Source organism: Prinia subflava, chromosome 11, assembly GCF_021018805.1.
Source record: "Prinia subflava isolate CZ2003 ecotype Zambia chromosome 11, Cam_Psub_1.2, whole genome shotgun sequence".
Lineage (NCBI taxonomy): Eukaryota > Metazoa > Chordata > Aves > Passeriformes > Cisticolidae > Prinia > Prinia subflava.
In genome coordinates, this window is record NC_086257.1 from 9,865,873 (window position 1) to 9,893,870 (window position 27,998).

Here is a 27,998-nt window from a genome sequence, read left to right on the forward strand (position 1 = left end):
GCTTTAGTTCATTTTTAGCAGCTCAGGCAGGGAAGTTCCCTGGACTGTGGCTTTTCTTTCTCTTGGAACTCATCAGCCTGCTCTGGACTGAAAACCAGAAAACCACGGGGAGCTCATCCCTGTGGGCTGCCAGGGCCCAGGATGGCATTTTCCAGTGCAAGAGGACAAGCTCTCAAAGGGCTCATATTCAGTCTTCTTCCAAAATAACTGTGCCCCAGCAAGGAAAATTCAGATGTATATATCCACATGAATAATAACTCCTGCTAGCACAGCCTTCATAGTGATGGATTCTACAGCAGCTCGACACTCGGCTATGATGAAGCTCGACAGTGTCCAGATATAGACATAACCTAGCTCTTTCCATTAATTAAGTTTTCCTCCAGGATAAAAATCATTGTAGAACATTACATTAAAAATGGGGCATTTATTTCCCTGTTGTAAGACACTGATGGTAAAAGTAAAATAAAATGTCAACACCTTTGAAAGGAATGCCCTCCCTATTTTTCAGCTTTGCAGTCTCTCCAGTCTTAACATTATGCAAAAACCTCCAAATTCTCTTTATTAACCTCTTTTATGTTAAGTCTACCCAAATTAAATCTAAAAATATGGATAGTAGGCCTAGGCTCACTGCTTCATGTTACGAATGGTTACCACCCTACAAGGCACTGCTGTACTGCAGTTAACTTTGTTAAGAAGGATTAAAAAAAAATACTTGAAAATATTGTAATACTCTATCCTACTCTCTAGCAAAAGAATTACTCACATCCTTCATATTCAGTGACTTCTAGCTGTGGATTTTACTCTCACTCCTGAGCATTGGTAACTGTAAGACAAGGCAAGGGCTGAATAACTTCCAATTCTCAGAGCACACTGGGACATAACCAAATACCAGGGAGTGTGTCCCACTGATGAAGTAATAAAAGCTGTGTTTGGAGTCCTGTTGTATAAACACCAGTGTAGCTGCTCACCACTACAACTGAAAGCTACATCTAAATAAAATCTTATCACTGGTATCTCCTGAACCCTCTCCTTGGAATCTGAGAGGAAAATTATGACTGTGACCTGCATGAATCACATTCCCAGATGAGCTTCCCAGTACTTTTTCCTGGCTAGAAAGAAGGAAACTTTTTTCAGCTTATTAAGAAGTAATAGCCATATCATCTTGCAGCACTGATGAATTTAACAATTAGATCCAAGAGTCTGCCTTGGAGGTGCAGCTTACTGAACATACAAAAAAAAAAAAGAAAAGAGAGGCTTCATGCCTTCCATCTAACCCTGCCATGATCAAGAACATAATTTTACATGAATGACAAAAAGATCCCATTAAGCCTGAGAGCTCAGGAATGTAAGAAACACCCGGCTGGGTCAGACTGATGGTTCATCTAGTTCAGAATTCATCTCCAACAAGGCAGAAAAGCTGCTATTTAGAGAGAACCAATAGCCCATGTCCTGTGGTCCACTCCCCTTACTGTCCCTGCTGACCATGAACTCTCCTCACCCTGTTTTGACCCTGCCTACACAGCCTGTTTTCAAAACATCCTCTGGCTGCAAGTTGCATAAATTCACTACCTGCTATGTAAACAAACACTTTCTTCTTTCATCTGTCTTAAACTGATTCCCAACCAGTTTCACCAAGTGTCCTGCTATTGCAGGGTTTCTGTCAACAAAAGCCTGGTGTTCACCCCTGCACCAGCTCATGATTTTGTAAACCTTGAACCTGCTGCCCCTCTCAGCCACCCACCTTCCAAATCAAACCTTTAAATGATGCAAGCCCACACGAGGCAGCGATGCCAACCCCCCTGGACTGAGGGCTGCCCTCCTCTGGACCTTCCCTAAGCTAAAGGCACCAACTCTACCTTCTTTACATGTGGGCACAAAAACCAGACCCCATGCTCAAAACGTGGTGAGCACACCAGAGCCTTAAATACCAACAAAAGGGATTTTCTTGTCCTCAGGACCTTTTCCTGATGATGCAAGAGGCACACACTGCCCAGGTTTTTCTGGATTTTTTTGGCTGCTGCTACTCCAAACTGCTGACAATAATCCTGGAAAACTGTCCATGACAACCACAAAGCCTCTTTTCCAAGCTGCAACCGTCAGTTCTGATTTCAGCATCACACAAACATGGTTTAGAATAATTTTTTCCTAACTGGAAAAAAATTCTGTTTAAAAACCTATGTTTACCTATGCTGACATCAGTCTACCACATTCTTGCCCACTGAAGTTATGTGATGGCCTTCTGGAATTCCTCTGCATCTTAGACAGCATCTAGCTACCCCAAAGTAACAGGACTACCATTTTTCATCAAAACTGGAATTATTCTGGGGCTGGTGCAAGGTAACAGATCGAGCTGTTGGCTTGAGTGATGTCTAGAAGTCACAGGGAAGGCAAGTGAGATCAATCAAGACCACCAGAGCTAGTTTTATCATTGTGGGAAAATTACCAGACACAGGAGAGTCATTAATAACAGGACAGAAATTGGGTGCAAAACAACAAAACTGAAAAAAAACCCCAAACCCACACATCACACCTCCACGGCCAACGATGGCAAACAAAACCTGCAATGGATTGTCCATGGAATTGTAGACTATCCATGGATGGAGCTACTGGAACACTGCTGTGGAGGAAATTAGATCTTGTAACACCAACTCTGGCGATACTCTAGGGTGACAGGCAGACATCAGGCTTCCTGATGTCACTTGGTATCTGTCAGCTATCAGCCCTCACTTTTACCTTACAATGAAAAATGACTGTCAAGAAAAATCTTCAAAACTACTTTTTAAAGAGTTGATGTAAAATCCAAGTAATGTTGGAAGACAAAAAAATCTAATTAAAAAACATACTGAAGACTGAAGCAAGATTCTTCTTCTAAAGAATTCTGGTTTTGGGCAAGCTGAATCACCACAGCACCAACAGAAATGATACAAAAACTTGCCCAAATTAGAGGGCTACAGCAGCTTATCACACAAGAAAATCAACCAGCAACTGTAAACAAATGCCTTAAGAACTTTTCTGATTAATGTAAGATCTTAATAAAGTAAGAATTTTGGCTCTCAGCTGCATGCTGAGCACTGTTAAACCACCACAGAAATCATCATTTATCATGTGCAGAATTGCCAAGGGCTGTCCCCTAAAATGTACTACAGAAATTTCATGTAGTAAAAGTAGCAGATCAAACTTTAAAAAAAGACTGGTAATTTCCGTTTTTAATATGATTGCAGTTTGCTCTTTGAAAGAAAAAAAGCAAATGCACAATACCTTTATTCAAACTCAAAAGTTAATTTAAATCAACTATCAAAGCCCCATTCCCCTTTTTGTCAGTCAAAAGAATCAGAGAATTTTGTTCTCTTGAGCATCAAATTATTTCAGACAAAAAAATCCCCAATTTTAAGTATTAGTTTTATCAGATTCTGTTGTCTAGACAGTAACTTTACAACAAACCACCCATTTTTTTAGCCATACCTCCTAGATATGAGGCTCTGTTGCAGATCTGTGAGCACAAACAAATACAAATGTCATATTCATTTTGCATTTTCCATCTGCAAAGATGCTTATACATTGCAAGTAACAATGAGCATATCATACTTACTGAAAAACTGCCATAACTCACTGCCCCCCAAAAAAGAACCCCACCAACTTCCACATTCCAGAGTGCAAATCAATTCAATGTATTTGAAATCTTGCACTGTCTTCCCCCTAATGTGTGTGTTGGGATTTTCTGAATGCTTGCTCAGCATACCTGTTTTCAGAAACCCTGCTCTCTAAGAACCAACTCAGTTTGGGATCTGCTGATGGACAGGTTCCGACTTTCTTTTCCCAAAATTCTGATTACTAAGATACCTGGTAGCAGCCCAGAGAAAGAATATTCTGGTACCCATGAAGTGTTATTTTCTGCAGCTGAAAGCACTGAATCCTACTCTGCCATTTGTCCTCTACAGCAGCTTTCAGCACCTTAACTCTATTTTTCCCAGTATGAAAATATTAAAACCAGAAAACTTGTAGAAGAAAACGTAGTTTTGATCCTCAAATGAAAAAAACCTTGTAAACTCATAAGAAGTTAGTTTGTTTTGTTTTGTTTTGTTCCAAGCCTTCCTTGTCAGTAGTAACAACACATGCCCAGTGATGGGCACAGCAGAGTCACTCTAAACAGTCTCACCTCTGCTGCACGTGCAGCTCCTCCAGGTACACAGAGCCTTCCACACCAGCTGCCCAACAGCTGGGCAGGGAAGGGGACACATCATCTGTCCTTTGTTTTGTAATGAACTATCACTTGATGATAAAAAGGATCCAATTCTAATTAAATAATACAAGATGTGCCTTTTAAGATTGTCTTATTCCTAAAGACGATAAGGAGTGCTAAGGAGTGCTAATGATTACTGGCACTGTCTGCACTGCCAGGACAGCGTGCAGGAACTCCGGTCACAGCTCAAGGCCTGGCTCTCCTGGAAGGATGCATCCACCCTTCCCAATGGATCTCCAAAATGGAGAGGCTGCAACACACAGCACCATGCAGCTTAATGCACAAACACAGGAAAATGACACTCCCTGCCCCAGCAGAGCTACAGGGAAAGGAAAAAGAGACCAGTAGATACATCAGGGTACAGGGAAGTGATATCAGTGTTTCTCAGCATGCTGTGAGACTCATGTACAACTCACCAAAGGCCACAAATAGGCCCCTTCTCATTAATTAATGAACACATGGCTGCGATTGCACAACTATTTAATATCCTTCCTATGCCCATATCTGAGAATTTCCATCCAAAGGGTGAGATTTCTTGCCTTTAGCAGACAAGTGCAGGAGACTCAGCATTAAAAGAGTGTTTGGAGTTGTGCTTGGGTGTTTTCATTCCTGCTGTTCATCTCAAGCTTTAGGAATACATCCTCACTGGACTATCATTTGAATGGTGAGACGATGAGCAGCAGGTTACAGTGGCGTGGCTTCAGATTACAAATTTATTGTTTCCAAACTCAGCCCACTGAGCCCACAGCAAAGGTCACCCATTAGGTATTCCACAATTTTTAGGTTTCTTCTTTTTAAGTAAAAACTTCATTAACTGATCTTGGTCTTTGGGTTCTGCTTTTAATTTGGCATTTCATGGAAAGATTCAGAAAGTTTTTCTTTGAAGTTCATTATGTTCCCTCTCCTTTATTTTTCTAGTCCTATAATAGGAGGGAAAAAATCTTTATTTCTCCTTCTTTGGAAGAATGTCTTAAGCTTTAATCACTTAATCATTGTTGCAAAAAAATTTAAGCTTGCATCTGTTCCTAATTTTCAAATAAACAGTAAGATGGCAAAGATTTCAAATCAAAATACTTGCATGCAGATCTGAGGAACAAAACCTAGAATCTCCCTTGTGGCTCAAAGTGCATCCCCTTCTAGCACCTAAGAGCTCAGTGAGCTACTGATCCATGCCCTGCACATCCCAGTCAAAGAGTGGGTAAGGGAAGCTATCAGCTCACCTGCTGCTGGTACTGACAGGCTTACAGCAAAAGCCTCATCACTGGGGGTTTTGTCTCTCCTAACTGCTGCAGAGAGTCCACAGTGAAACATTTCCCAAGGAGCAAGAGCTTGTGTGGTTCCATAAGCACAGAGAGAGCAGACAGAAAGCCTTTCAGGAAAGCTATTCAAGAATAAACGAACCAAAACAACAACAAACCCCTCACCTCACTACATAATTCAGCACAATCACTCCCATTTCTATTAAGAACGGAAAATATTCTTTTAAAAACCCCAGAAAAATCTCCAGAGCTGAAGGACAGAAAAAATATTGTAGTAATGAACACTCCTAAGAAGAAATTCAGGTTTCTAACCAGAGGTGTTCAGTGCCAGTTTGGTATCCCTGACTTAGCAGGTAAGAGACAAGACCATGTAAGGAGATGGAGCCTTCTGGAGCCGGGGCTGAAAGCTAAACAAGAAGTGCAGTAGCTTCTAAAAAATGCATTAGACTAACCATAAAGGATGAGATTTGGCTGCTTAACATCAAATGGGTTTATACAAAAACAAAACAAAAGAACCTTTGTGCACAAGGCTCACTTCCAGCCATTAGACTTAGAAAGTTTTTATGATCCTAATGCAGGGAAAAAACCAAGCCCCTTTTGCTTCACACAATTACTGTTGCTCAGGCCCAATGAAATAAGTACTTTCGAAAATGAATGAAATTGTTGCAAGGAGATTGATGATCACTGTTTCATGTCTACTTGAAGCCTGTACAAGCCTGTCTTGTTGCCATAAATGTTCCCACCACACACAGGATCCCCTCCTCTGCCCTGGCACCAGGGTCTGTAGCAATACAATGAAATGAATCCAGATTCTGATTTCTGCCCTCCCTAAGCCAGGTTACTTTTAGCCTGGATTAGGTCCCCGAGGTGCCTGCCTGGCTCAGCTACAGGAATGCACATACTCAGGCAAAGGAGGTGTCAGCATGGGAGGCAGGGTAAGAATCCTTCCTCAAAATGACAGTCTAGAAAGCTGCAGTGAAAGCACGCCCAAAGCTGCCCCCGTGCAGCTACTCTCTGTACAAGTCCCATTCATGCTCTGAACTGACAGAGCACAAACTCTCCCTTGTCCAGAGGCTGCTCAGAGACAAGGCTGTAACCACACGTGCCCAGCAAACCCCTGTTCCTCTTCCCGGTAAGAGGAGGCCCAAATCAGACAGCAACTTCAGCTCAGAGCCTGGCTGAACACAGGAATGCACTGTCACACACCGGGGGGACACTCACAGCAAGGGGGAAAATCTGCTCTGGTCAATGGAAGCTGATGACTGAACCTTGAATAACCATGCATACCTGCGGTCCACATGAGCAAACAAAGTCACTGAACTTACCCTGGTTAAAATTATACCCAGCTGTAAAAAAAAACCCCTCAAATAACCCTGATCTGCTATGAAATGTCTCTGTGTCTTCCCCAGAGGTCTAAATGAATCTTTCACCCTATGCCATCGCTTTCATTTGCCCAGACGAGCCACTACTATGCATGGTATTGAAATATTTGTATTAAAATGCTATCTTCCTTAATTCACACTTTTTGTTTCTCTAAGTTTGTATGTAGGCCGGCCTTCAGTATTTTTTCATGCTTAATCAAAGCCTTGTGTGTGTGAAGAGACTGCCACACAATAACTTGGTACTATTCAGCCAAATCAGAACACCCTAGGTTCAGGAAACAGAAGTATATGAAACAGATTTTACAAATCTATGACATACACATCACAAATATTTCACAAGTGATTTGAATTTCAAATTTTTGATTATTCTTCTTCTCTGGAAAACAATGCTCTTGACCAGATTGGCTTCAACAGCCCAGAGCACACAACACACTCTAATGCACGCATACACTTATGCAGGAAAGAAAGAATGAGAGGAACTAAGATGTCAATAGCATTCAATATCAGCTTTTACATAGTGATAAAGAACACATGGAAAAGAGCATTTCTGCCCATACAGCAGCTCTACAGCACTGCAAACCCTACCTACACCCCCTGTACTCTGAGGAAACTTCACTCCAGTGAAGTCAACGGATGTTTTGTTACCTATTGTTAAATATGATAAAATACCTCCAACAGGCACTGTTCTCTTCCATGTTTTTTTTTAACACCCAAGACACACCTTTGTATTTGAAAAGAGGGGAAAGATTTAAAGTTCTCTCACTTCCTCACTCAGAAAATACCCACTGCTTGGATTAGCCACTAAATTAACTTCAGCTGTAGAGAAAATGACTCATTAAACAGAACAATCAAAAATTTCACTGGAGAGAAGGGGAGGAGGTAAGGAGAACTTTAACCTTCCTCCTCGCCTGCCAAATAAATGACATAGTAGTTTGAAAAAATAAGCAGAATGCAGTAACACTCCTTGATAAATAAGGCTTGAAACAAAAAGTGTTAGAAAGCTGAAGCAAAGGAGAAAACCAAAGCCAAGCTACAGACAACTGTAGTAGCTCTTGGAGCACTTTAATGTTAGAGCTGTACCCAAATACATCTGGAAACATTGCACAGAGCAGCAGAAAGGCAGAGTTATTTTTAAGAGGTTAATTCTTAATGTAGATCATAATGTCAGAGGTTCAACAAATGGTTAAAGTTTTGTTTGTACAATCACGCATCTGCCGGACAACAGACACCCAGTTTTGTAATACACCACTGGGGACAAACATGCAAGAGATTTTTTAATACAAGAACAAAAGTTCTCTTCCGCAGGCTCATCTGAATTGCTGTGAGAGCAGCAGGAAATGTTTTAGCGAAACTACTGTTTCCTTCTACCACAGCCAGTTACTTACTGAATATAGGAGTCAGTTACTTATTGAATCCTCCTATAATCACTAAATTTGACTGAGAACTGGAGACAGAAAGGTGAGAACCCTTGCCTGCTTCTCATATGACATCTCAAGTAACTATACCAGAAGCTCTGGATGACAGCTGTCTGAAGCCATTACATATATTTTTCATTTTCACCTGAAAATATTTCCCACATTTATATGACCTTATCTGAACTAGAAAGGCTAATTTGTCGGTGTGGATTTGGGTTTTGGCAGAAAATGTTTGTTTGAGAAGATGATTAACACAGCTAAACTAGCACAAATACTAAAGCAGCAAGCACAAGGCAGTAAAAGATGTCTTTTCTCAGATACAGAATACCTAAACCAAAACAAGCCATAATTGAGAAGTGGGGTGTTTTCCAACAGCACAAATACACTTCTACTGCAGTCCTACTTCAGAGTAGCAGCTCCAGGGTGAGTGAAGAAGCAAACCCACTTGGATAAACGCTCTCAGACTCTCACTCAGCACATCTGCAAAGACTCCCCGGGCTGAGGGACTGATGCTGCAGCTGGTCAGGATCACAGCTCACTGAAGGCCCAGGTTCACAGTGGACAATGTGAGACAGCTTCTGCAGCAGGCACAGGGAGCAGCAGCGTGGGCCAAGACAAGTGTGGTTTCAAGGGCAGTGTGAGGCAATAATCACACAAGGTATTCTACTTGTAGATTTGCTGCCTGAAACAATATAGCAGATGAGGTTTCACAGTTGGTTTTAACCAAACTAGGGGCTAGCTGTTGTCTAGAGAAATGGGTCTGGGTTTACTCCTAAACACATTCCCAACAACTCTCCAGAGGAATACAGGTTCAAGGAGACAGAAACAACAGCATGGACTTTCATTTCTTTAAGCTGATGGCAAACCTGTGTTCTGCATTCTGATTCTGAAGTGCAATGATTGCCAGTACTTATTGCAGCTCTCCTGGCCTTAATTCTGTCAGATGAACCTGCATGGACAGCCCAAGGAATCAGAACAGAGGAAGTCACAACAACAGTAAAAGCTGCAACTATCAGCCAAGGAGAAGCAGATAAAGCCAGGGAAATAATTCCAGACAGTGACTTGTATCACTCTTGACTTCATAAAACCAAAGCAAAACCTTTCAAAGTTACAGTGAAGAATAGTAAGAAGCTACTACAAGAGTGCATCAGTTAAAAACAAACAGATTGGAAAGTCCTACAAGTAACAGGAGTCCTGTAATGCAAAGGCTACCATCACATGTTCTGCAGTTCTCTTTTTCCTATGTATAAAGCAATCCTGCTAATAGTCCTTTGCTTTTACCTGTTTCTTCAACCCAAATGCAAATGGTGAAATGTGACCCAAATCTATGATTAACATGACAGGAGTTGTTTGATAAAGGAATAAAAGCTGATGAGCTACTCTAAGAAACACAGAAGTAAACAAGCTTGAATCAAGACAGATCAAACATCTCACCAGTCTTCAGGAGAAGTAGTTTTGGAAAAGATGAAATAACCAAGGTAGGAGATATACTAAACATTGAATTACAGATCATTCTGTAACCCTTTAGAGCTAACTCATTATTATAGCTAATTAAAATTAATGGGGACTTATTATTAATTCAAACAGAACAGTGCAGTAACAGCTTCCAGAAAAAGAAAGGAAGACAAACTGTTAAAGGGACACATTCTAAATTGAGGCATGCTGCCCTAGTCCCACCAACCTCAAGAAGGTACAGCAATTCACATCAATTGGAGATTCCTCCACTTCCACACCTAGGTGAAAAATAATTCATAGCCCATTCATGCAGAAGGGTCATTGAAACCTTCCTCCAAAATACCCTACACAAAACTTACGAACACGTTATATGTTAGAGGAATCTTTTCCTCTAACAATTCTTGGCACATCAACACTTAGCACTGCTGCAATCCCACAATGTTATCAGCACAAGGCTTCATTCATACCTATGTTTAAAATTTTATAACAGCCTATCAAGCTAAGAGATTATGAATCATTCAAGCCATTAAAGTCCAATTACATCAACCGAAATCTGAGATTCCCGGCATTATTCCAATTTCTCTTTCTGCTCACTCAGCCCCTGTACCCCTTCCTACACAACTTTCCCTTCTCTAACCTTGTGAAACTCCTCTTACAGAAGACCCAGGAGCTGGCAATTCACACAGCATGCCTGTCACTCTTACCCTTCAATACATTTAACCACTCTTCTTCTTGTGGCTTTGCCCTCTCCTCTCCCACACACAACTTCCTATCACTTCATGGACTGTCTGCTCCTCTGGATCAGGAGACATCCTGTACCCAGGTCCCTTCTTTTACCCACCATTCATTTCTGCATGATTATATCAGTTCAAATACGTTTAATTATCATGTACATACTGACACACAGCTTCACGGTGGATTGATTCAAATTAAAGTGATTCAAATAATCAAATTTAGATTAGTGAATGAGGAAACTTTTTTTAATGTCCTTAATGGTCATTCTCAAACACCAATAACCACTAAATCATGACAATTTGCACTATAACCTTTTAATTTAGCATTTAATAGAGTCCCTAGTTAGACAATGCTATTAGTGTACATTTATGCAGATTCTTGACATGAAATTAATGACCAATATAGGTCACTACCACTATTTAGTAGCTGAATAAATTTTATATTATGACTTTTCAAGCTCTGTTTGAATGAAAAACAGGATAAAAACAAAATCCCTGAACACCCAATGAAGTTACTTAACAAAATAAATGTTGCATTTAAAGACAATTTTTTTTCTTTTTTTTAAGCCTCATGTCTCTTTAGTAGGTGAAATGGAGTGAACTTGGCAACCCTGGAATTCAAATTTTCTGATTTTGTATAGTCCTTTGGGGTTTTTTACAAAAAAACTTAAGAAAGGAAAGCTGTTTTCCCATCTTTTCCGTTGATCTCATTCAGTTTTGAATAAACATTAAGCTATTCCCACTAAAATGAAAATAAATTTCTTTGGGTATCTACTGAAGCAGCTGCTGTTCTCAGAAATTAGGTTTTAGCACTTCAAACCCCACTCATGTTCACTAGAGCAGTGGGTTTATTTCCTCTAAACATTTGGTAGTTACACTGAGTGAAAGTTCTGTCTTAATTTAGGTAGTATTAATATATTACGGCACATTTAGTCCTGAATACAGGTTTATTTTTGAGAAAGCAAGACAAAAATTACTTCAACCTGAACCACCCCACTTTCTCAACCTCAGCTTGCCTCCTCCAGGGATGTGCTACCACCACCTCAGGGTCAAAAGAGAATTTAAAAGAAAATGTAAATATTTGTTTTCTTCCTGGGAAAGCACTACATAGGAGAGAGTGGAAAAAGAGGGGATGTGCTTATGGGGAATTGCATCAGTATAATTAGAGAGTTTTAGCAAGCTAGTAAACATCTGTGTAGGCAATCCCTTCACTCTAAAGGGTATTTCCTAATTAAAAATACGCACCCTATTTTCCAGAGCCTTCCTGCTGAAGAAACATCTCACCACTGCTGCCCAATTAGATCAAATTGGGTGGCTGGCTCTTTTTGTTGTGTGCATGATAATACAAAGCCTCTCCAAGTTCCCGCTCAACAAAGGCCTGTGTGAAACAGGCTTTGAAGACACAATAACATTCCTCTCGCAAGTTTCAAGCCCGGGGGCTAAAAGCACCAAGTAACTATTCATTCTTCCATCTTGAGACACATTCCTAACCTAGTTCAAAGGCCTGAAAAAACATGCCCTAGCTACATGCCTGCACACCTTCAGCAGGGCTTTTCCCTTCTATCAGAGCCTGCTAGAGAAAGAACTTTCACACAGACAAGAATTAAATACATTTGAGAGATTTGTTTCACTTTTAAGAACTCCTAAATTGTTTAAAGGATTCAAGACTGCCTTGCATATGAATTGATCAGCTCTGTTAATCCATTGAAGAGTAAAGTTCACCGTTTACAGGTTTAAAGTACAATGTTCACAGGTTCTTCAACTTCTGCAGCTGTGGGAGGAGGGAGCGCACAGCAGCTGGAAAGGACAAGGGATGATCTGGAGCTCTTTGGCTTCCATCACTGCTCTTCCATTTAGCTTCATCTGCCTCTGCTTTGATCTCAAACTGGTAAGATAGATGTAAATCACACATGGCTATCCACTCCTATCGAGATATCCAAGGCATTCATGAACATTATGCATCATGTTCACAAGATGATGATAAAGTCAACAAAATACAAGATTATTTCCAAAATACTGACACTGGAACAAATATTAACTTTCAACAAGAAAAAATATTTACAGTTTTAAACATGCAGCTTCCTAAACAACCTACATTCTTCTTTACATATTTTATTTTGCTGTTCCTCAGAAATCTGAATGCCATGATGTGTAAAATGGGGAAATATAAACCACTACTAAAGAATAGGCTAGCCTAACTACAGTAACCATGTCATGGAATGGAAGCAGCACACAAACAGTGGAGCAGGCAGCTGGGCTAAAGGCAGCCAGGTGAGACCCCCTTGGCAGGGGGGCAAGCTGCTCACATCTGCCCAAAGCTCCTGCACGACCCCAGATGTGCCAGCCAGTCTGGGACTCCCAAACCACACACAGGAGATTAAAAGTCTCCTTTGTTTGCAATAGTTTTCAGTACACCTAAACTAAGGTTTCCTTACCTGTATTTCATTTTATATCTACAATCAAGAAATTAGCTACATAGTACTCCTGATTTTCCCTTTTTTTAAAGAGAAACTTTTTTTTTATTTTGTAGTTTAGTTGACACTATTAAGAAAAAAAAATGAACTGTCATCTGCAACAGAGAAAAGTGGACCAAATGCTAAAAATACCGTAATATAGCAAAGCATGAAGGGATGGTACAGTGTGACCACGCTTTGCAAGCAAAGACAAAAAGAGAAACAGGGTGAATGTAACAGGTCAAAGAGAGGCATTTTTTTAAATTTCAACAATGTTGTTTCCACCTGTCTAAAATATATTTTGTCCTCCTAAAGATTTCACTTTCCCCAAATGAAAATGGTTCAATTTGAATTTATCAGTGAATATAAATTCAGTTAATTTATCATATGCCAAGTATTGCTCATTTTTTCCTTCATGTAGCCATGGTACAGATCTTCATTCCCATCAAAACAAGGAATGCATTACCTTACTGACACCTCAGAGTCATTTTGAGTCCTGTGGCAAGCTGAGCTGCCCCACCTCTTTCAAGGACTGAGCAGCTGAGCTACCTGCTGTTGGTCATTTCCAGGAAATACAACTGTACTATGAAAGGAAAAGCTTTGTGGATAAATTCCAAAATAGGAAAAAAAGTAAGATAACATTGTCTTAGCCTCAACTAAGTAAAAAACTTGTTAGTTTATGTCCTCATTATTATATAACATTCTGCTCCATAAATGCCCCATTTGCTATTTTGAAGTAACAAGTAACTCAGAAATTGTGATGAGGATCTGCAGGAGAGGAATCACTAATTACAACAGCACAAGCTTTTCTGAGGAAACAAAAATTAATCCTATTTTTCAGAGACCACTCAGCCAACACCACCATCACTTACCTAAAATGCCTGCGTGAGTGAGAAGTGGAAGAGCCACCATCATTTCAGCAAAGCACCCAGCCTTTCTTTCTCTGGGCATCACCACAGAGACCAAGTACCATGAAAAAACACATTGTGCTATGCAGGGAAGGCTGCAGACTTTACCAGCCCTATGACATGGCAGGCACAGCAAAGGACACCTGTCCCTTCTCCAGAAAAGAGAAGAGCTCCTGTATTTCTCCTATTTTAATATCTATGTGAAGGCTCTAGCATCACAGCTGACAGTGACTCCCAAACACCTTGTCAATCACTTGCACAGGAACCATCAAACCAAACTGGGAATTACTGGAAGACCACTGTCTCCTTACTCCAGCAATTTTCAAGGAATTTCAGCCAAGTGCCAAAGCATCACTTACTTGGACACCAGCACTCCCCTGTAGCTCATACAGAAAGGCTTCCGAGCTCTGAGTTTGTCTCTGAAGCCAAAACACCTCCCCTGTCACTCATTTCCTGCTCTCTAGGTGTTAAAATTCTCTTTTCTAACACAGCAATCTTCTCTTCAAAATGAAGGCCAGCTGGCTGAAGATTAATTACCATCCAGTGGTTTAATCTAACATATTCCCTCCATGACACACATCAGCTGTCACTTGAGGTGTCTCTGCATCTCTCACACGGCCCGGGAAGCTCAGGTCAGACCTGGAACAAGTCACAGCTCCAGCCATGGAGCTCCCCACCTCCCTTCCAGTCCTTTGCAGTCACTCACAAACTGATGAGCACAAGAGCCCAGGTGAGATGTGCTGTAAGAGGAGAGACAAACTCAGTCTTCTACCTCCCATGTACACTTGTTGAGGTTCTTTTACTCTCTCAAAGACACACAGCTCTCAGCACAGCATTTACACGAATGTTACTGGTGATGTACAGACGTGCAGTGTCTTGTGAGGAGGGTGATGGGAGGGTTTGTTTTGGTTTGGTTTTAATTCCACAGCTCCATGAAGGAAGGACAGAAGGAACCCATACAGTCAGACTGGCTTAGTCTCCTGCACTCCAGCTTCAAGCTCTTTATTCCTTCAGGGAACTGTGTGAACCGTGCACTGAAGGAAAGCTCTCATGCACAAACAAGTTAAGTATTTTATTGACTGGCAAATCCATCTTATGGAGTTCCTACCCTATAGTTATGTCTTTATAAATATTTGTGCACCACACTGAAAGCCAGATCACTGAAACTAGGCAGGAACCAAGGCTGCTAGTTAATTCCTATTTTTTCTAGTCACACAGATTTCATATTTCAAAGAAAGCATGTGCAGTCCTTAGGTGCCCTAGTGGTTAAAAATGTCCATCCTACACAGGCTGGAGGGGATGGGCTGAGGCAGAAGAAGAAACACAGTCAGTTAAAGCTGAAGATGTTCCCAGACTCCACACTCCTCCATTATATAACACACATCATCAGAGTTCAAATGTGCAAGTACACTTCACCAGCTCTACTAGCTGTAAAGTGCACAATGTCCTCCTGAAGCGTATCTTATTTGAAAATTTAACAGGTCATTTCTTCCACATTCCCAGCTTCCAAAAGAAAATAGAATTTTACAACAGCTGACAAAATGTACACAGGTAATTCTTCTGTGATACTCCATGGAACAGTACATTTCACCTTCTAGCTCAGGTGCCTGACACCAGATCTTCTAACTAGACTCCCAAATTATTACAAGCACTTGAACACACACAAACTTCCAGTGTCTCATCTGCCTGATCAAAAATTACACTGAAGAAAATACACTTCACAATTACCCAAGGTTAAATCTCTATTATTAGTCTTCAGAGAACATGACCTAGATATGTCAAACATGATCAGAGACATATATCAAGACATCCTTTAGTTAGTTAAGAGTGCCAGGCTTATTTAAATCTCCTTTATCTGTTCACACCTTGGCTTTTGTTAAATTTCGCATCATTTCTGTAAGCAGAGTGTAAAGCTGTTAAACTTGTGATTTTTTTTTAAGTTACCAATGTCTCTCCTTTACTATCTCTATTTCATGTAGTCAAAATAATAATCAACATTTATCAAAGCCCCCGAATTATGTAAAAATAAATAATGCTATTCACTTTTATGAACAGCTACTCTAATACATCAGATCATGTACAGATTACCAAAAGCCAACTTTTACCATTCTGACAAGTTAGGAATTCAGACATATTTGTCAATATTAATATGTTTAAGTTGCAGCTCTTACCACAAAATGAAAACCATATCTGCTGTAACAAGCCACAACAGCTTTGGCATTTGAAGTTTTCTTTTACAATATATTCTTAAAATTAAAGAAAAAGTAAGAGAATCTATACTTACTAATCCATAAGACAAATTATTAAACTAATGAACCCAAATCAGATTTATTACTGTCTAAGTAGTAGAGAAGAAAATGCTGCAGTTACAAAAATCTGTGTGAATATAGTCCTCCTTTTATTGTATGTATTTTATAAGCTCAAGGGATTTTAATGTTAAAATTCACTTGTTCTTATTTATCTTGTACTTAATTAAGATTTGTATCTGTGGTTTACTGCTGTGGTTGTGACAGGGACACTACAAGGCAAAGAATTCAGGAAAGAAGAGCTGGAGGTAAATTCTGCTTGCCTTACTAAGCAAATCATCCTGTTAAGGTCAAAAAGAATATCCAAATACTATAAAAAACCCCTAACAAATAAGGAATCCATGTGCTTACTAAGCAGAGTGTCCATCCCTGTAATAAAAATTAAAAAAAAAAATACAGAAGGAAAAACACCTTCAGCAAACTGCAGTACTGTGCAAAATTGGGACCTCTAGAACAAACTCTCTGTGTTTTTGCAGGCTCTCCACATTTCCCTAAAGTCATCCTCCAACTTTCCAATATCACCATCCCAGTTCCCCCCACACCACAAACACCTTGCAATTCTCTCTACCTACATCATCCACACAGGTTCTGTGTCCCCAAAGTAACTTCTCTCTCATTTCCATCTCTTTCCATACCAGTTTCTACCAGTGCTGCCCAGCCTTTTCCTCAGGTTCCCCATTGTCTTCTGCCAGCAGCCCCCAGTCTCTCCTAGCCACAGCACAGGTCCCATGAACAGCTTTCCCCTCCTTCTTCCTCTCATCTCTTAAGGGCATTTCATAACTCTGTCAATCAAACACAATAATTAGTTTTCACTGAAACTTGGCACAGAGGTTCAACCTAAAATCAAATTTGTTTTTTGAAAATAATATCTATTTCTCTTCCATATCACTGGACACCAAAATTATTTTTAAAGTGTATGTGACTTTATTCACATAATAATCAGTACTGAAGATTCAGTTTCAGAGCTTCAATAAACTGGAAAAAAACCCCCAATTTCTTCACAAACAAGCTATTATAGTTACTTGCTCAAAAGAATATTCAAGTACACTTACTTTCATTACTTGCACTCATGTATTTAAGAAGTCATGAAAATTGTACAGTCCTAATGAATATAAAATTTTAGCTATCATAAAATATTCCTGAAACAAGGCAACATGCTGAAGATATTGGTCAAATAACATTCCCATTCCTCAGCTGCTTGCTGCATTTTATTGAAGACCTGTAATTCTCTATTTACAGGTGTTATCTAAGGAAATTTATGATCTCCCTCCAGTTGCTATTAAAAAACAGCATCATCCTCCCCTGCAATGTCCTGTTTCATTTTCAAATTTAAACCACATTCAAAAACCAGTTTGAACATTAACTAAATGGGAAAACCATGTGCTAAAGATGCCCAGGTAGTACCTCATAATCATATGAATTTGTTTATAAATCATTCTGTTTCAGCTTTTAAGCCAGGAAAACAAAAGAGAAACACCTAAACCCATTAATTATAAGCCTGTGGTCTTGTTAAACAGGGGAACTGCAAATATGCAAGTATGTGGAGACACAGGCTCAATTTTGGCAAATAATTAGATATGGGGAAAAAGTGGTGTGTGCATACAGTAAAAAATGCACTGTTTTGTCTACAGTTATACCCACAAAGCATGAAAAACTTCATAACATGCTGGTATTTACCTTGGTGCTGGCCCAAAACTACAGAAACTTCTGTTCTTCAGTTTGGGAAACAACACGCCCCTAGAAACTTAATTTAACTGTACAAGTCTTGTTTTGGCACCCTTGTGGGTCTCTTCCAACTCAGGATATCCTATGATTTTATGAATTGCTGTGTTTCTGTTGTTCCACATTCAGTTTTTAACTTGAGAAAAAGAACACAACTATTGAAAACTATGAAAAAAATAAATTTAAAAAGCAAGCAGAGTCTCAACAAAAATAAAACCCAGGTACACAGTACAGGAATTACATGAATCATTTTCTGTTTACCATCATGTGTATTTTCATGAGAACCACACAAAGGTTTAGCTCTACCCTTAGAAGTGTTTTGCTTTAACTGGATACAGGCAAAAGGTCTAGCAACCCTACAGATGCCCTTGTGCTGAATTCCCATTGTACTGTTTTCCATTTTCTTACATCACCAAAAAGCCCCAAACCACCCATGCAGTGGGTGAAACAGTCAGCATCAAAGCTAGAGTGAGCCAAGTTACCACTTGCTTACACTACACATATTCTATTTTGTGTTATTAGCATTTACATTCAGGAGTTCTCAGAGTCATCAACAAAATGGAAATGAAGCTTTGAAGTTTTGGAGATCAAAGCAAGATACCTGGATTCATTCTACTATCCTGCTACAGCATTTCCTGTTTCTCCAGAGCTGACATCTCATGGTTTCCTTTTTGGAATATTTTTTGACTATATACTGAGAACACGAGCTATCAGCATTTCATCTTCAAAACCCCTGCTCATTTGAGGAGCCTTCTCACAGCAAGCCCAAAAGCAGGACCCACAGCACATCCACAACATCTGCTCACCTGCTGTCTTGGGGTTGTGTGCAGGGGTTTGGTGGCAGGGGGCTACAGGGGGGTTCCTCTGAGAGGCTGCTGGGAGCTTCCCCCACGTGTGACAGAGCCGCTGCCACTCAGCTCCAAGATGGACCTGCTGCTGGCCAAGGCAAGCAGTGCCACCGGCGGTGGCAGCACCTCCGGGATTGTGTATTGAGGAACAGGAAAAAAACCTGCACACCCACAGCCAGGGAGAGGAGGGAGGATATCTGAGACCACTGTGGATATAGGAAACTGCTCTGCAGAGGAAGCAGCAGCAGGGACACCACACAGTGAACTGGGAAAAACCCCCATTCTCATCCCCCTGTGCTGCTGTGGGGAAGAGGTAGAGAAATGGGGAGCAGAGGTAAGCCCGGGAAGAAGGGAGGGCTGGGGGGAAAGGGTTTTAAGATTTAGTTTTTATTTCTTATTATCCTAATCTGTTTTGATTGGTAATAAATGAAATTAATTTGCCCAAGTTGAGTCTGTTTTGCCCATGACAGTAACTGATGAGTGATCTCTCCCTGCCCTTATCTCAACTCGTGAGCTTTTTATTATATTTTTTCTCCCCTTCCAGCTAAGGAGGAGAGTGAGAGTGGCTCTGGTGGGCACTTGGTGCCTAGCCAGGACCAGCCCACCACATCTGTGCATGCAGAACTCTGAGCAGGAGGAAAACACCTTAGGGCTACCCTGCTCTCTCCCCTCAGTTTTTCCATGCCATGGGCTGGTGTTTCCTAGCACAATTTGGCAACTGCAGCAACACAGCCATTCCAGCTCCAGCATAAAAGGCACTCATCAGAGGATCCAGGCACCAAAGAGTGACCATCTACGCTAGACACACACAACAGCACCCAGTTCTCTAAAGCAGAGGTAAAAGTTTGGGCAGGAGAGCATATAGAACTGCACTGAGACTACAGCACTTCTAACAGGAAAAAAGAAGAGGGCTAAGGCAGGGCCAGCTGTTTGGAAACAGCCAGGAGTATATGACAGGGAAGGCAATGGGATTGGAGTGTGCAGAGGAATGCCGTGGGTGAGAGAGAAATGTTTTTCAATTAAATTTGGGAAACAATATCATTATTTCAGCCAGTATCTTTAACGTTAGGAGAAATAATTACATTTAAAAGAGATTAAAAATATTTTCAGAATCTAATGCCTGAACAAACTGGAGGCAGCTGGCAGAGAAGAACAGGGAAGCGGGGTAAAGGGCAGGAGTTAGCTAGTTTGCACCAAAGCAGCAACGATCATTTTACCCCTTAGGAGATGAATAGCCAGCATCTGGGGTTATTGCCTTGTAGATGGCAACAACAGAAAACTCTAGAATGGATAAAACAAACATTATCCAGATAGTTTTGGCCTTTGGGATGGGGTGGAAGATTGTTCTATGGAGAAAAAAAAAGAAGCATGTGCAGTCCCTTTGCCACTTCTGAGATTAGAAGTGCAAATAATAACCCATGAAAGAGAGGGAGAGTAAAGAAAGAGTACTTAGTGCAGCCTTCCCCAGCCCTTGTTCTGATACCTGCAGCTTCACCTTTCCCATCCCAGCTCCAGATGTTTTGTCCTCTCAGCTGTACCTGCAAACACACCAAGCAGCTTTTCCTTCATCTTTCACTTGCTCAAACACCAAAAGGAGAAACCACACCACAACCTCCCCACTCTCAGCTGCAGCCTGAACAGCCTCAGCTGCCAGAAGGAGCACAGGGGACGCTGGCCAAGGAGGCACAGCCTGCTGTGCTGCCCGCTGGGAAAGGCAGGCAAAGCTTTGGGCACTGGAGCACCCTCACTGCAGCTGGAGTTTTCAGGTGAACAGTTCAGCTGAAGGTGCTCAACAACTTTTTCAGGCATGTGCAAGCAGCCCCATAAATCACTCAGCTCCAGACAGGTTTTCTTAGGAATGGCATAAGGTACAACCTTACATGGAACAAGTCTCCTGTCAAACCTAAGTTTTACCTCCAAAGCAAAAAATGTACCAGCACATGTCAAAAAATAGCCGTAAAAATGGCTTAGTATGAACAAAACATTGTTGGGTTTCTTTCCTTAGCACACTCAAGAGATGAACTAGTCAGGCTGAAGTTTGCAAGGGAAGTTTCAGTTGATGGCAAGAAATCTAGCCTGGGAAATAAGAGTCCCAAGGGTTAATGTCTGAGAAGGCTACAAGCAACCAACACAACTTCATAGTGAGAAGGGAGAAGGAACAGCCGTGGCTCAAACTATCCATATAATTACAACCTGATTCTTCCCTTGCCTCCCAGAAGAAGCTGTGCCTCCTCAATCCAATCCTAATTTTGGGAAATAAGGACAAACTTCAAATGACACTTACTCTATTACACTCTCTTTTACACAATGCTGCCCCTAAAAACATCTGCATAGTATTTTTTCGGTTCTTATATCAGGTCTTCCACACCCTAATCTTTCACTGAACAGCATAATCACAAGTATAACACCACCATGGAGAGCATTGCCACAGCTTTTATGTTAAAGATGACACACGGTTCAACTAAACAGGTTGTCCACAGCAAAAGGAAAGCAGCACATTTGGAAAAAAGCTGTGTAAGCAAACATTTATGACTGCTTCCCACCAGACCTGCCTTCTCATACCCTTCATATATTCTTTATTTACTCACACACTGACCAAGGATCTTCTCTCACACTTACTCCACAGACTCAGCACTGCACAGGTGGGAGGGAAAAGTGATGCTCCCAGCAAAGTGACTTAACTGCAGCACATGTTGTATCCTCTGGCAAAAATCCCTCCTGAAGAATTCACAACACCAGCTCTGTCCTAAGCAGATATGGATTCCCAGGGTAACAAGAGCCACCTGCAAAAACAGGGCTCTTGCAAGCACATGCCAGAACTGAGAAAAGGTGTGGCTGTGTAAATTTGTGTACAAATAATGTATGGTGACACTCAGCACAGTCCTGCCAGCCACAAAAATTACCATTTCCTACCAGTTACCACTTGAAGACTGGCAATATTTGCACTGATCTTAAGTCCCACCTCAAACTTTCAAATTAACTTGGTATTCATAGGTCACATAAGACTAAGACTCAGTATTGCTTTGTTCTAATGAGCAATAGCAGCAAGTGCCAAGCAGCAAATGTGAAGAGACTGTTTTGCTTTTGTTCAGGTTATAAGCATGCAAAACATCTAAAAATGAAAAACATATGATCCCAGGCATCACACCAACACCAGCCCTCAATGTTCCCTTCAGCACAGCCAACGGGTGACACAAATACTGAGATGATGCAAACAGTGGTATGAGATTCACCCCCTAATGTCATTGCATATATTCATAGCAACTGCTTAAACTGCTGTGATTGCTGCTGCTCAGGTATGGAGGAAACTGTTAAAATCGAGTGACAAAACTTACTAGACAACTATCTGCCAGTACTTGCCTGCACCAAAACAGAACAGGCTTCACCTTTCCTGAAAGGACTTATACAGGTGCGCTGTACTCAGTGCGCTCTTAACAAGATACATTATTCTGTGCTGCACGGAGTTCCCGCTCAGCAGAAACCTCACATGGCTGCCAACAAGGCTCCTACTCATCTTGCATGTCTGTAATCAACGTGCAACAGCCTGGAAGGAGTTTTTCCCGAATTAAAAATTAAAAGCTTCAGGAAGAAACAGAACGCATTAGTCAATGCCAAAAACATCGTTCATAGGGCTCATTTCTTGTGCTGTTTGTAACCCTGTAGCAGGTGAGGGACAGACACACAGTATCAACTGAAACACAAGTGATAGACACAATCCTCTGAAGGCTTTGAAGTCTGTGTTCAAACTCAAAGCTCCTTCCAACACAAGGGAATTGACACTGGTCACAGCCCCGTGAGGCCTCCCGGTGATGATTGTTGACCAAATCAGGATTACACTGGGAGTTTCCTGTTTCCAGGCCAATAGCAGGAGGGAGTCGCTTTCACACCCCTCTCCCACACACTTCCAAAGCACTGCTAATTCTGAGAAGTAAAAAAGCGTGGCAACATGGTAAGCACAGCATTGCATTCCCGGCTGAACAGGAGCATCCAAAGCTGCTTGGGAAGCACTCCCCAGTCCGTGCAGGTGCCACGGGGGGACACCCGCAGGGATGCTGCACTCCTGGACCCTTCTGCCGCTAAAACATGCTGCAGTGGGGCCAAAAGGCTCAGTGCAACCAACCCAAGCCGTGGCTGCCCCGGGGAACCATGCCGCCAGCCCCCAGCCCGCGGGAAGGCACCGGCAGGAGCAGCCTCGACCCCCGCCCCAGCCCCCTCCCCGCGGGCGTTCCACTCCCCGAGCGGAGCCGCGCCCCGTCCCGCCCCGGCTCACCTTCCCCGGGGGGAGCCCGGCTCCTACATCTCCTCCCGCTTCTGGAAGCTGATGCTGGCGTACGCGCTCAGATCCTCGCCACAGTGGCCACTCCCGCGCTGCTGGCCCGGGGGCTTCGGCGGCAGCGGCTGCTTCGCCTCGGCGGGGGCGTGCGGGTGGTGGTGGCGGCGGTGGCCGCAGTCCCTCACCAAGTCCAGGTCGATGTAGTTGAGCCCGTTCTCCAGCGCGGGCGCGGCCCCCGGGTCCCGGCGGGCGGCCGCCTCCCCCGCGCCGGGCCGCAGCCACACGTTCTCGAAGGAGGCCGAGCTGTGCCGCTTCACCTCCTCGGTGCCCCCCGCGCCGCCGCACGGGAAGGGCGCCCCGAGCCCGCCCGCCGCTCCGCGGGCCGCGCTCGGCGTGGAGGAGAAGGTCTCGGAGCTGTGCCGCCGCCGGCCGCCCTGCGGGTCGGCGCGGATCACCTTGGCGCTCTGGTTGCGGCCGGGGCTGAGGCTGACGCGGGTGAAGGCGCTGCCCGAGCCCAGGCCCCCCAGCAGGGAGGAGGAGCGCGGCGGCGCCGCCGCCAGCTCGGCCGGCGGCCGCGGCAGCTCCGGGGACGCGGCGGTGGCGGCCGCCGGCGGGGGCTTTTCGGGGCCGGCGCGGCCCCCCCGCACCTCGGCGTAGCTGAGCAGGCGGGCGGGCGAGCCGGGGGACGGGCTGTCCGCGTAGTCCGAGCAGGAGCCCCCGGCGGCTGCGGCGCCCCCCCGCTGCATCGCCACGTAGTCCCTGCCGAAGCGGGCGGCCCGCGCGGTGCCGAAGGCGGGCGGGCAGGGGGCCCGCGGCGGCCCCGGCTCCATGTTCATGTACTCCTCGGCGGCCTCGCTGCCCGGCGGCGGCAGGGCCACGCTCAGGGCAGCCGAGGGGAAGGGCGGCTTTTCGCCGGCGATGAACTCGATGTTCACGTACTCGCCGGGGCTCTTGGGCTCCGGGGGCAGCAGCACCGGGGGCTGCTCCCGGGCCCGCGGCAGGGTGCTGGCCTTGGGGCCACCCAGCGACAGCCGCGTGGGGCGCGCCAGGCGGCCCCTGGTCTGCACGGCCGTGTCCACCTTGCGCGGGGGCTGCGCTTGAGGCGGGGGGCCGCCCTCGGGGCCGCCGCCGCCGCCCAGGCTGTCGCTGCTGGTGGAGGAGGACGAGTCCTCGGCCGCGTAAAGGAGGCGGCTGGAGCCGAGCGCGATGCGGGGCTGAGGGCTGCCCTCCTCGGCTGTCCCCGGCGGCCTGCCGCCGCCCCGCCGGTGCACGTGCTTGAAGGAGCGCGGCAGCGAGAAGTAGGAGTAGATGGGTTTGTGGTGCGCTGCGGTGGCCGCCTCCTCGACCCCCGGCTGCCCCGCAGCCCCGAAGTAGCAGTCGGGCGGAGTGCTGGTGGTGGAGCCGCTGGCTGGGGACATGTTGATATAGTCGCTGCCGCCGCAGGGGAGCTTCCCTTCGTTGCTCTCCACTGAGAGTTTTGGGTGGTGGCCGGCACCGTTCGTCCAGATCTTGCCGTAGCCCGCAGAGCTGCTGTCGGGGGAGTAGCTGCCACTGGGGGACATCATCATGTAGCCATTAGAGTCCACTGTGGCTGGAGGGTGGCGGCCACCCCTGCCAGGGTTGATGATCTGCTGTGGGGCCGACACACTCTTAGGACTCATGGGCATATAGTCACCACCCTTGGGAGGCCCCCCACCACTGGGCACAGGGGCTACACCGGGTGACATGGGCATGTAGCCATCATCCGTGTGCGGGGCAGAGTTGGTCCGATGACGGCCACCATCCATGTGGTGCATCTCCAGGCACTCCTCCGGGTAGGAGTGAGTGGGCACAAAGGCTGAGTGGCGGTAGGAGGGCAGCCTGCTGCTGCCACAGGGGTAAGAAGGCAGCATCTCTGTGTACTCCTCAATGGAGGCCACCGAAGACTGTGAGGGTGTCTTCTGGTGGGAGATGGTGGGCGAAGTGCCTGCAGAGTGAGTCCGCTTTCTGAATGCCTTCTCCAGGTCGGCAACCTCCTCATTACCACCTCGAGGGCAGCAGGGTGTGCTAGGATAGCGGGTCTGCTGCTGAGGGTGGCAGGTGCGTGGGATGAAATGGCCATTGGGCGCTGCCAGGCTGCAGCAAGAAGAGGTGGCCTTCCCTCCCATGCAGATGTAGTTGAGGTCTTCATCACCCCTGGCAGGGGGAGTGTGTCCCAATGAATCAGGGGTTACACTGCGAAAAGAGCTGCGAAAGTCACATGGGCTTGAACCGTACTCATCAGAAGAAATAAATCCACCATCGCTAGGGGAGCCAGAAACTGAAGCACTAGACCTTCGTGGAAACAGGCAGTCTGAGGTGGAGCCATGGCCACTAGTGCTGCTGGATGACAGGCTGACTGGACTGGTGGCTGAAGGAGAGCAGCGCGAGGAAGGCATTGGGATGGACCGGCTGTGGTTGAGCGGAGGATGGAGCCTGGAGTTGCCACGGTGTCTGTGTGAATGAGTCCGGTTGGCACTGGGACTAACTGGGCTACCATCCACAGAGGCAGGTCTTGACATGGTGCCTTCCCCATCGCTCGAAGCTCGAACCCGGAAAGAGCTGGGTTTGCCACCTGTACCTCCGCCACCGGCAGGAGAAGTGGCCGTGACGCTCTCAGTCCTGGACCGCCGACTGAGCCCCACTTGGCTCGGCGGAGGGTTGTTGACATGGTGCCTGCGAAGGGGCACGGAGATGGGGTTGGAACAGTTTGAGGAGGACTGGCTCTTACTTCGGGGCCGGAATTCCTCACTCATGGCTCGCATGGCCTCCAGGATAGTTTCATGCATGTTCTGTGCCACCACTGAGTCATCCACTTGCATCCAGAACTCACCAGGTCCGGTGACAGCTGAGCGTCCCACCTCAATGAAGAAGAAGTTCTCAGAGTGACCACAGCGGCGGATATTGAGCAGCTGCAGCACCACAGCAGCCGCATCTGAATTCAGCTTTACAAAGCTGATGGTCTTGTTAGTCAGGCACAGGCGGTAGATGCCAATCAGGTTCTTTGTCTGGCCTAGGCCCTTAGGCTTCAGAATTACTTGCCAAACTTCCTTAAAAGCTGGACCAGGGGCTACCTCACCATAGCTGTCCTCACCTGCTTCTCCCAGTCCTGTGCTGCTGCCTCCAAAAGTGACATCGCTGTGGTGGTGGTGGTGATGGTGGTGGAGGTGGTGGTGGCCCTTGGCCCTGTTGTGCAACTGCAGCAGTGCTTGGTACCAGCTCTCCTGCTCGGGTTCGCTGTCAGCTGCAATGGCAAAGTGCTCGTCCTTGGTGTAGAGGGCCACCAGGTGCTTGTTCTTGGAGTCAGCCCGTTTGTTGATGTTGAAGCAGCTTTCTAATGGGATGGAGCGCTTGGGGGCCCCTGACTTGTGTCTCCATTTCTTCTCATTCTCGTAATACTCCAGCCGGGCGGGTCCAGACTCACTGGCTGCCCTCAGCACGAAAAATCGTTTATGCATGCTCTTGGGTTTGCGCAAGTAACCCACCTTTCTGACATCTGAGAAGAAGCCCTCGTTATTATCCGTGGGGCTGGCCATGATGAGAGCTGGTGGAGCTCTTACTGCAGCTCGCAGTCTGCAAGACCCCAAAACACCCAAGCCAGCCCGGAAAGGCAACCACCTAAAATAAAATTCATGCAACAACAATTAACAAAAAAAAAGGGGAAAAAAAAAGCAAAATAGTTCAGGATCCTCTTTCGAGAACGGGACGGGGGAGGGACTGAAGCAGGGTGAGAGCAGCTGTTCAGTGGCAGAGGCAGCTTCCAGCACCAAATCAGAGTTTGTGTTGCTGTTTATGCCCAAATCGCGCTTAGACGGGTAAGCTCGTCCTTAAAAACTCCAGTCCCGATCAATCCAGACGAAAGTCTCGTCCCAAAATGATCCGCCGGGAATGAAAAACGCATCTTCCCTTGCAGGGGTCGGGCTCCGGCGGGGCCGGGAGCGGGGCGGGGGTCCCTCTCCTCCGCTCCCTGCACCCCTTCCCCGGCTCAAGTTTGCCTCCGCGAGCAGCGATCTCTGTTGCAGATTAAATATCCTCTCGGGGGCGGAGATTGTTTTGCAAAGTCCGGGGTTTGCACCCAAAAATACACGCTGCTTTCCCCTTCTCTCGCCCTCCCCGCAAAAAAAAAAGAGAAAATTTAAAAAAAAAATGCCGCCCACAATACGACCCCCCCTTCCCCAAATATCAGCGCCGCGGCTGCTGCTCCCGCTCGGGCGTGCGGAGGAGGCTGGCGACCCCATTCAGTCCCATCTCGTTAGGCAGAGAAAGTGCCATTTCCACACGCGGCGCAGCCCGGCAGCGGCGGGAGGGGAGGCAAGCCCGAGTGCCGAAGGAACATCCTCTCTTCCTCCTCCTCTTCATTCCAGGCGGCAGCGCCTCAGCGGCCGGCGGCGCGGCCCCCTCCCGTGCCCCAGCCCGCCGGGGGAGCGGGCACCGCCGCGGCGGCTCCTTCTCCGCCTGCTTCTCCGCGGAGTTTCCCGGCGCCCCGCACCAAAACAGGCGGCGGGGGCCGCGCTCGCCAGTCCAGCCCCCTCCGCCCGCCGCCGCGGCTCAGGCTCACTCCAAGGAGAACAACACGTGACGGCGCCAGTGCGTGGACCATCCCCGGAGCCGCCGCCGGGCTCCCGGCCAGCGCCGCCGCCCCGCCCTCCGCCCTGCCCTCATTCAGCGCGGCCGCGGGGCCGCCGCCGCCGCGCCCCCATTGGTGCCGCCGCCCGTCCGTCACGGCGGCGGCGGCGCCCGGCCGGGCTGGGGCGCGGCGCGTAGTAAAGAGGCGTAGACGCCATTCAGCGCCGTGTTATTTATACCCGCCGCCGGCGGCCTCTGCAGTGTGGCGGCTCCTGGGCCCGGCCGGGCGGGGAGCTGCTCCCGCCTGCCCGCAGCCCCTGCCGCTCGCCTCGTGGGGAGCGGAGCGGGGAGCGCTGTGGCTGCGGCCGTGGGGCCGCGCACGCCCCGCCCGGGGCTCGTTCCGCTCCTCGGGCTCAGGC

At 45.8% G+C, this 27,998-nt stretch overlaps 1 protein-coding gene across 1 annotated transcript in view; it reads right to left on the minus strand.

Annotated features, from left to right (window-relative positions):
* Positions 1 to 27,576, minus strand: part of IRS1 (insulin receptor substrate 1) — a 50,530-nt gene extending 22,954 nt beyond the window's left edge. Inside the window, exon 1 of the mRNA XM_063408042.1 lies at positions 22,993 to 27,576. Within this exon, the coding sequence (XP_063264112.1) occupies positions 23,016 to 26,549 (3,534 nt within the window). The 5' untranslated portion in view covers positions 26,550 to 27,576 and the 3' untranslated portion in view covers positions 22,993 to 23,015. The remainder of the gene's footprint in view (positions 1 to 22,992) is intronic.
* Positions 27,577 to 27,998: the final 422 nt, after the last annotated feature.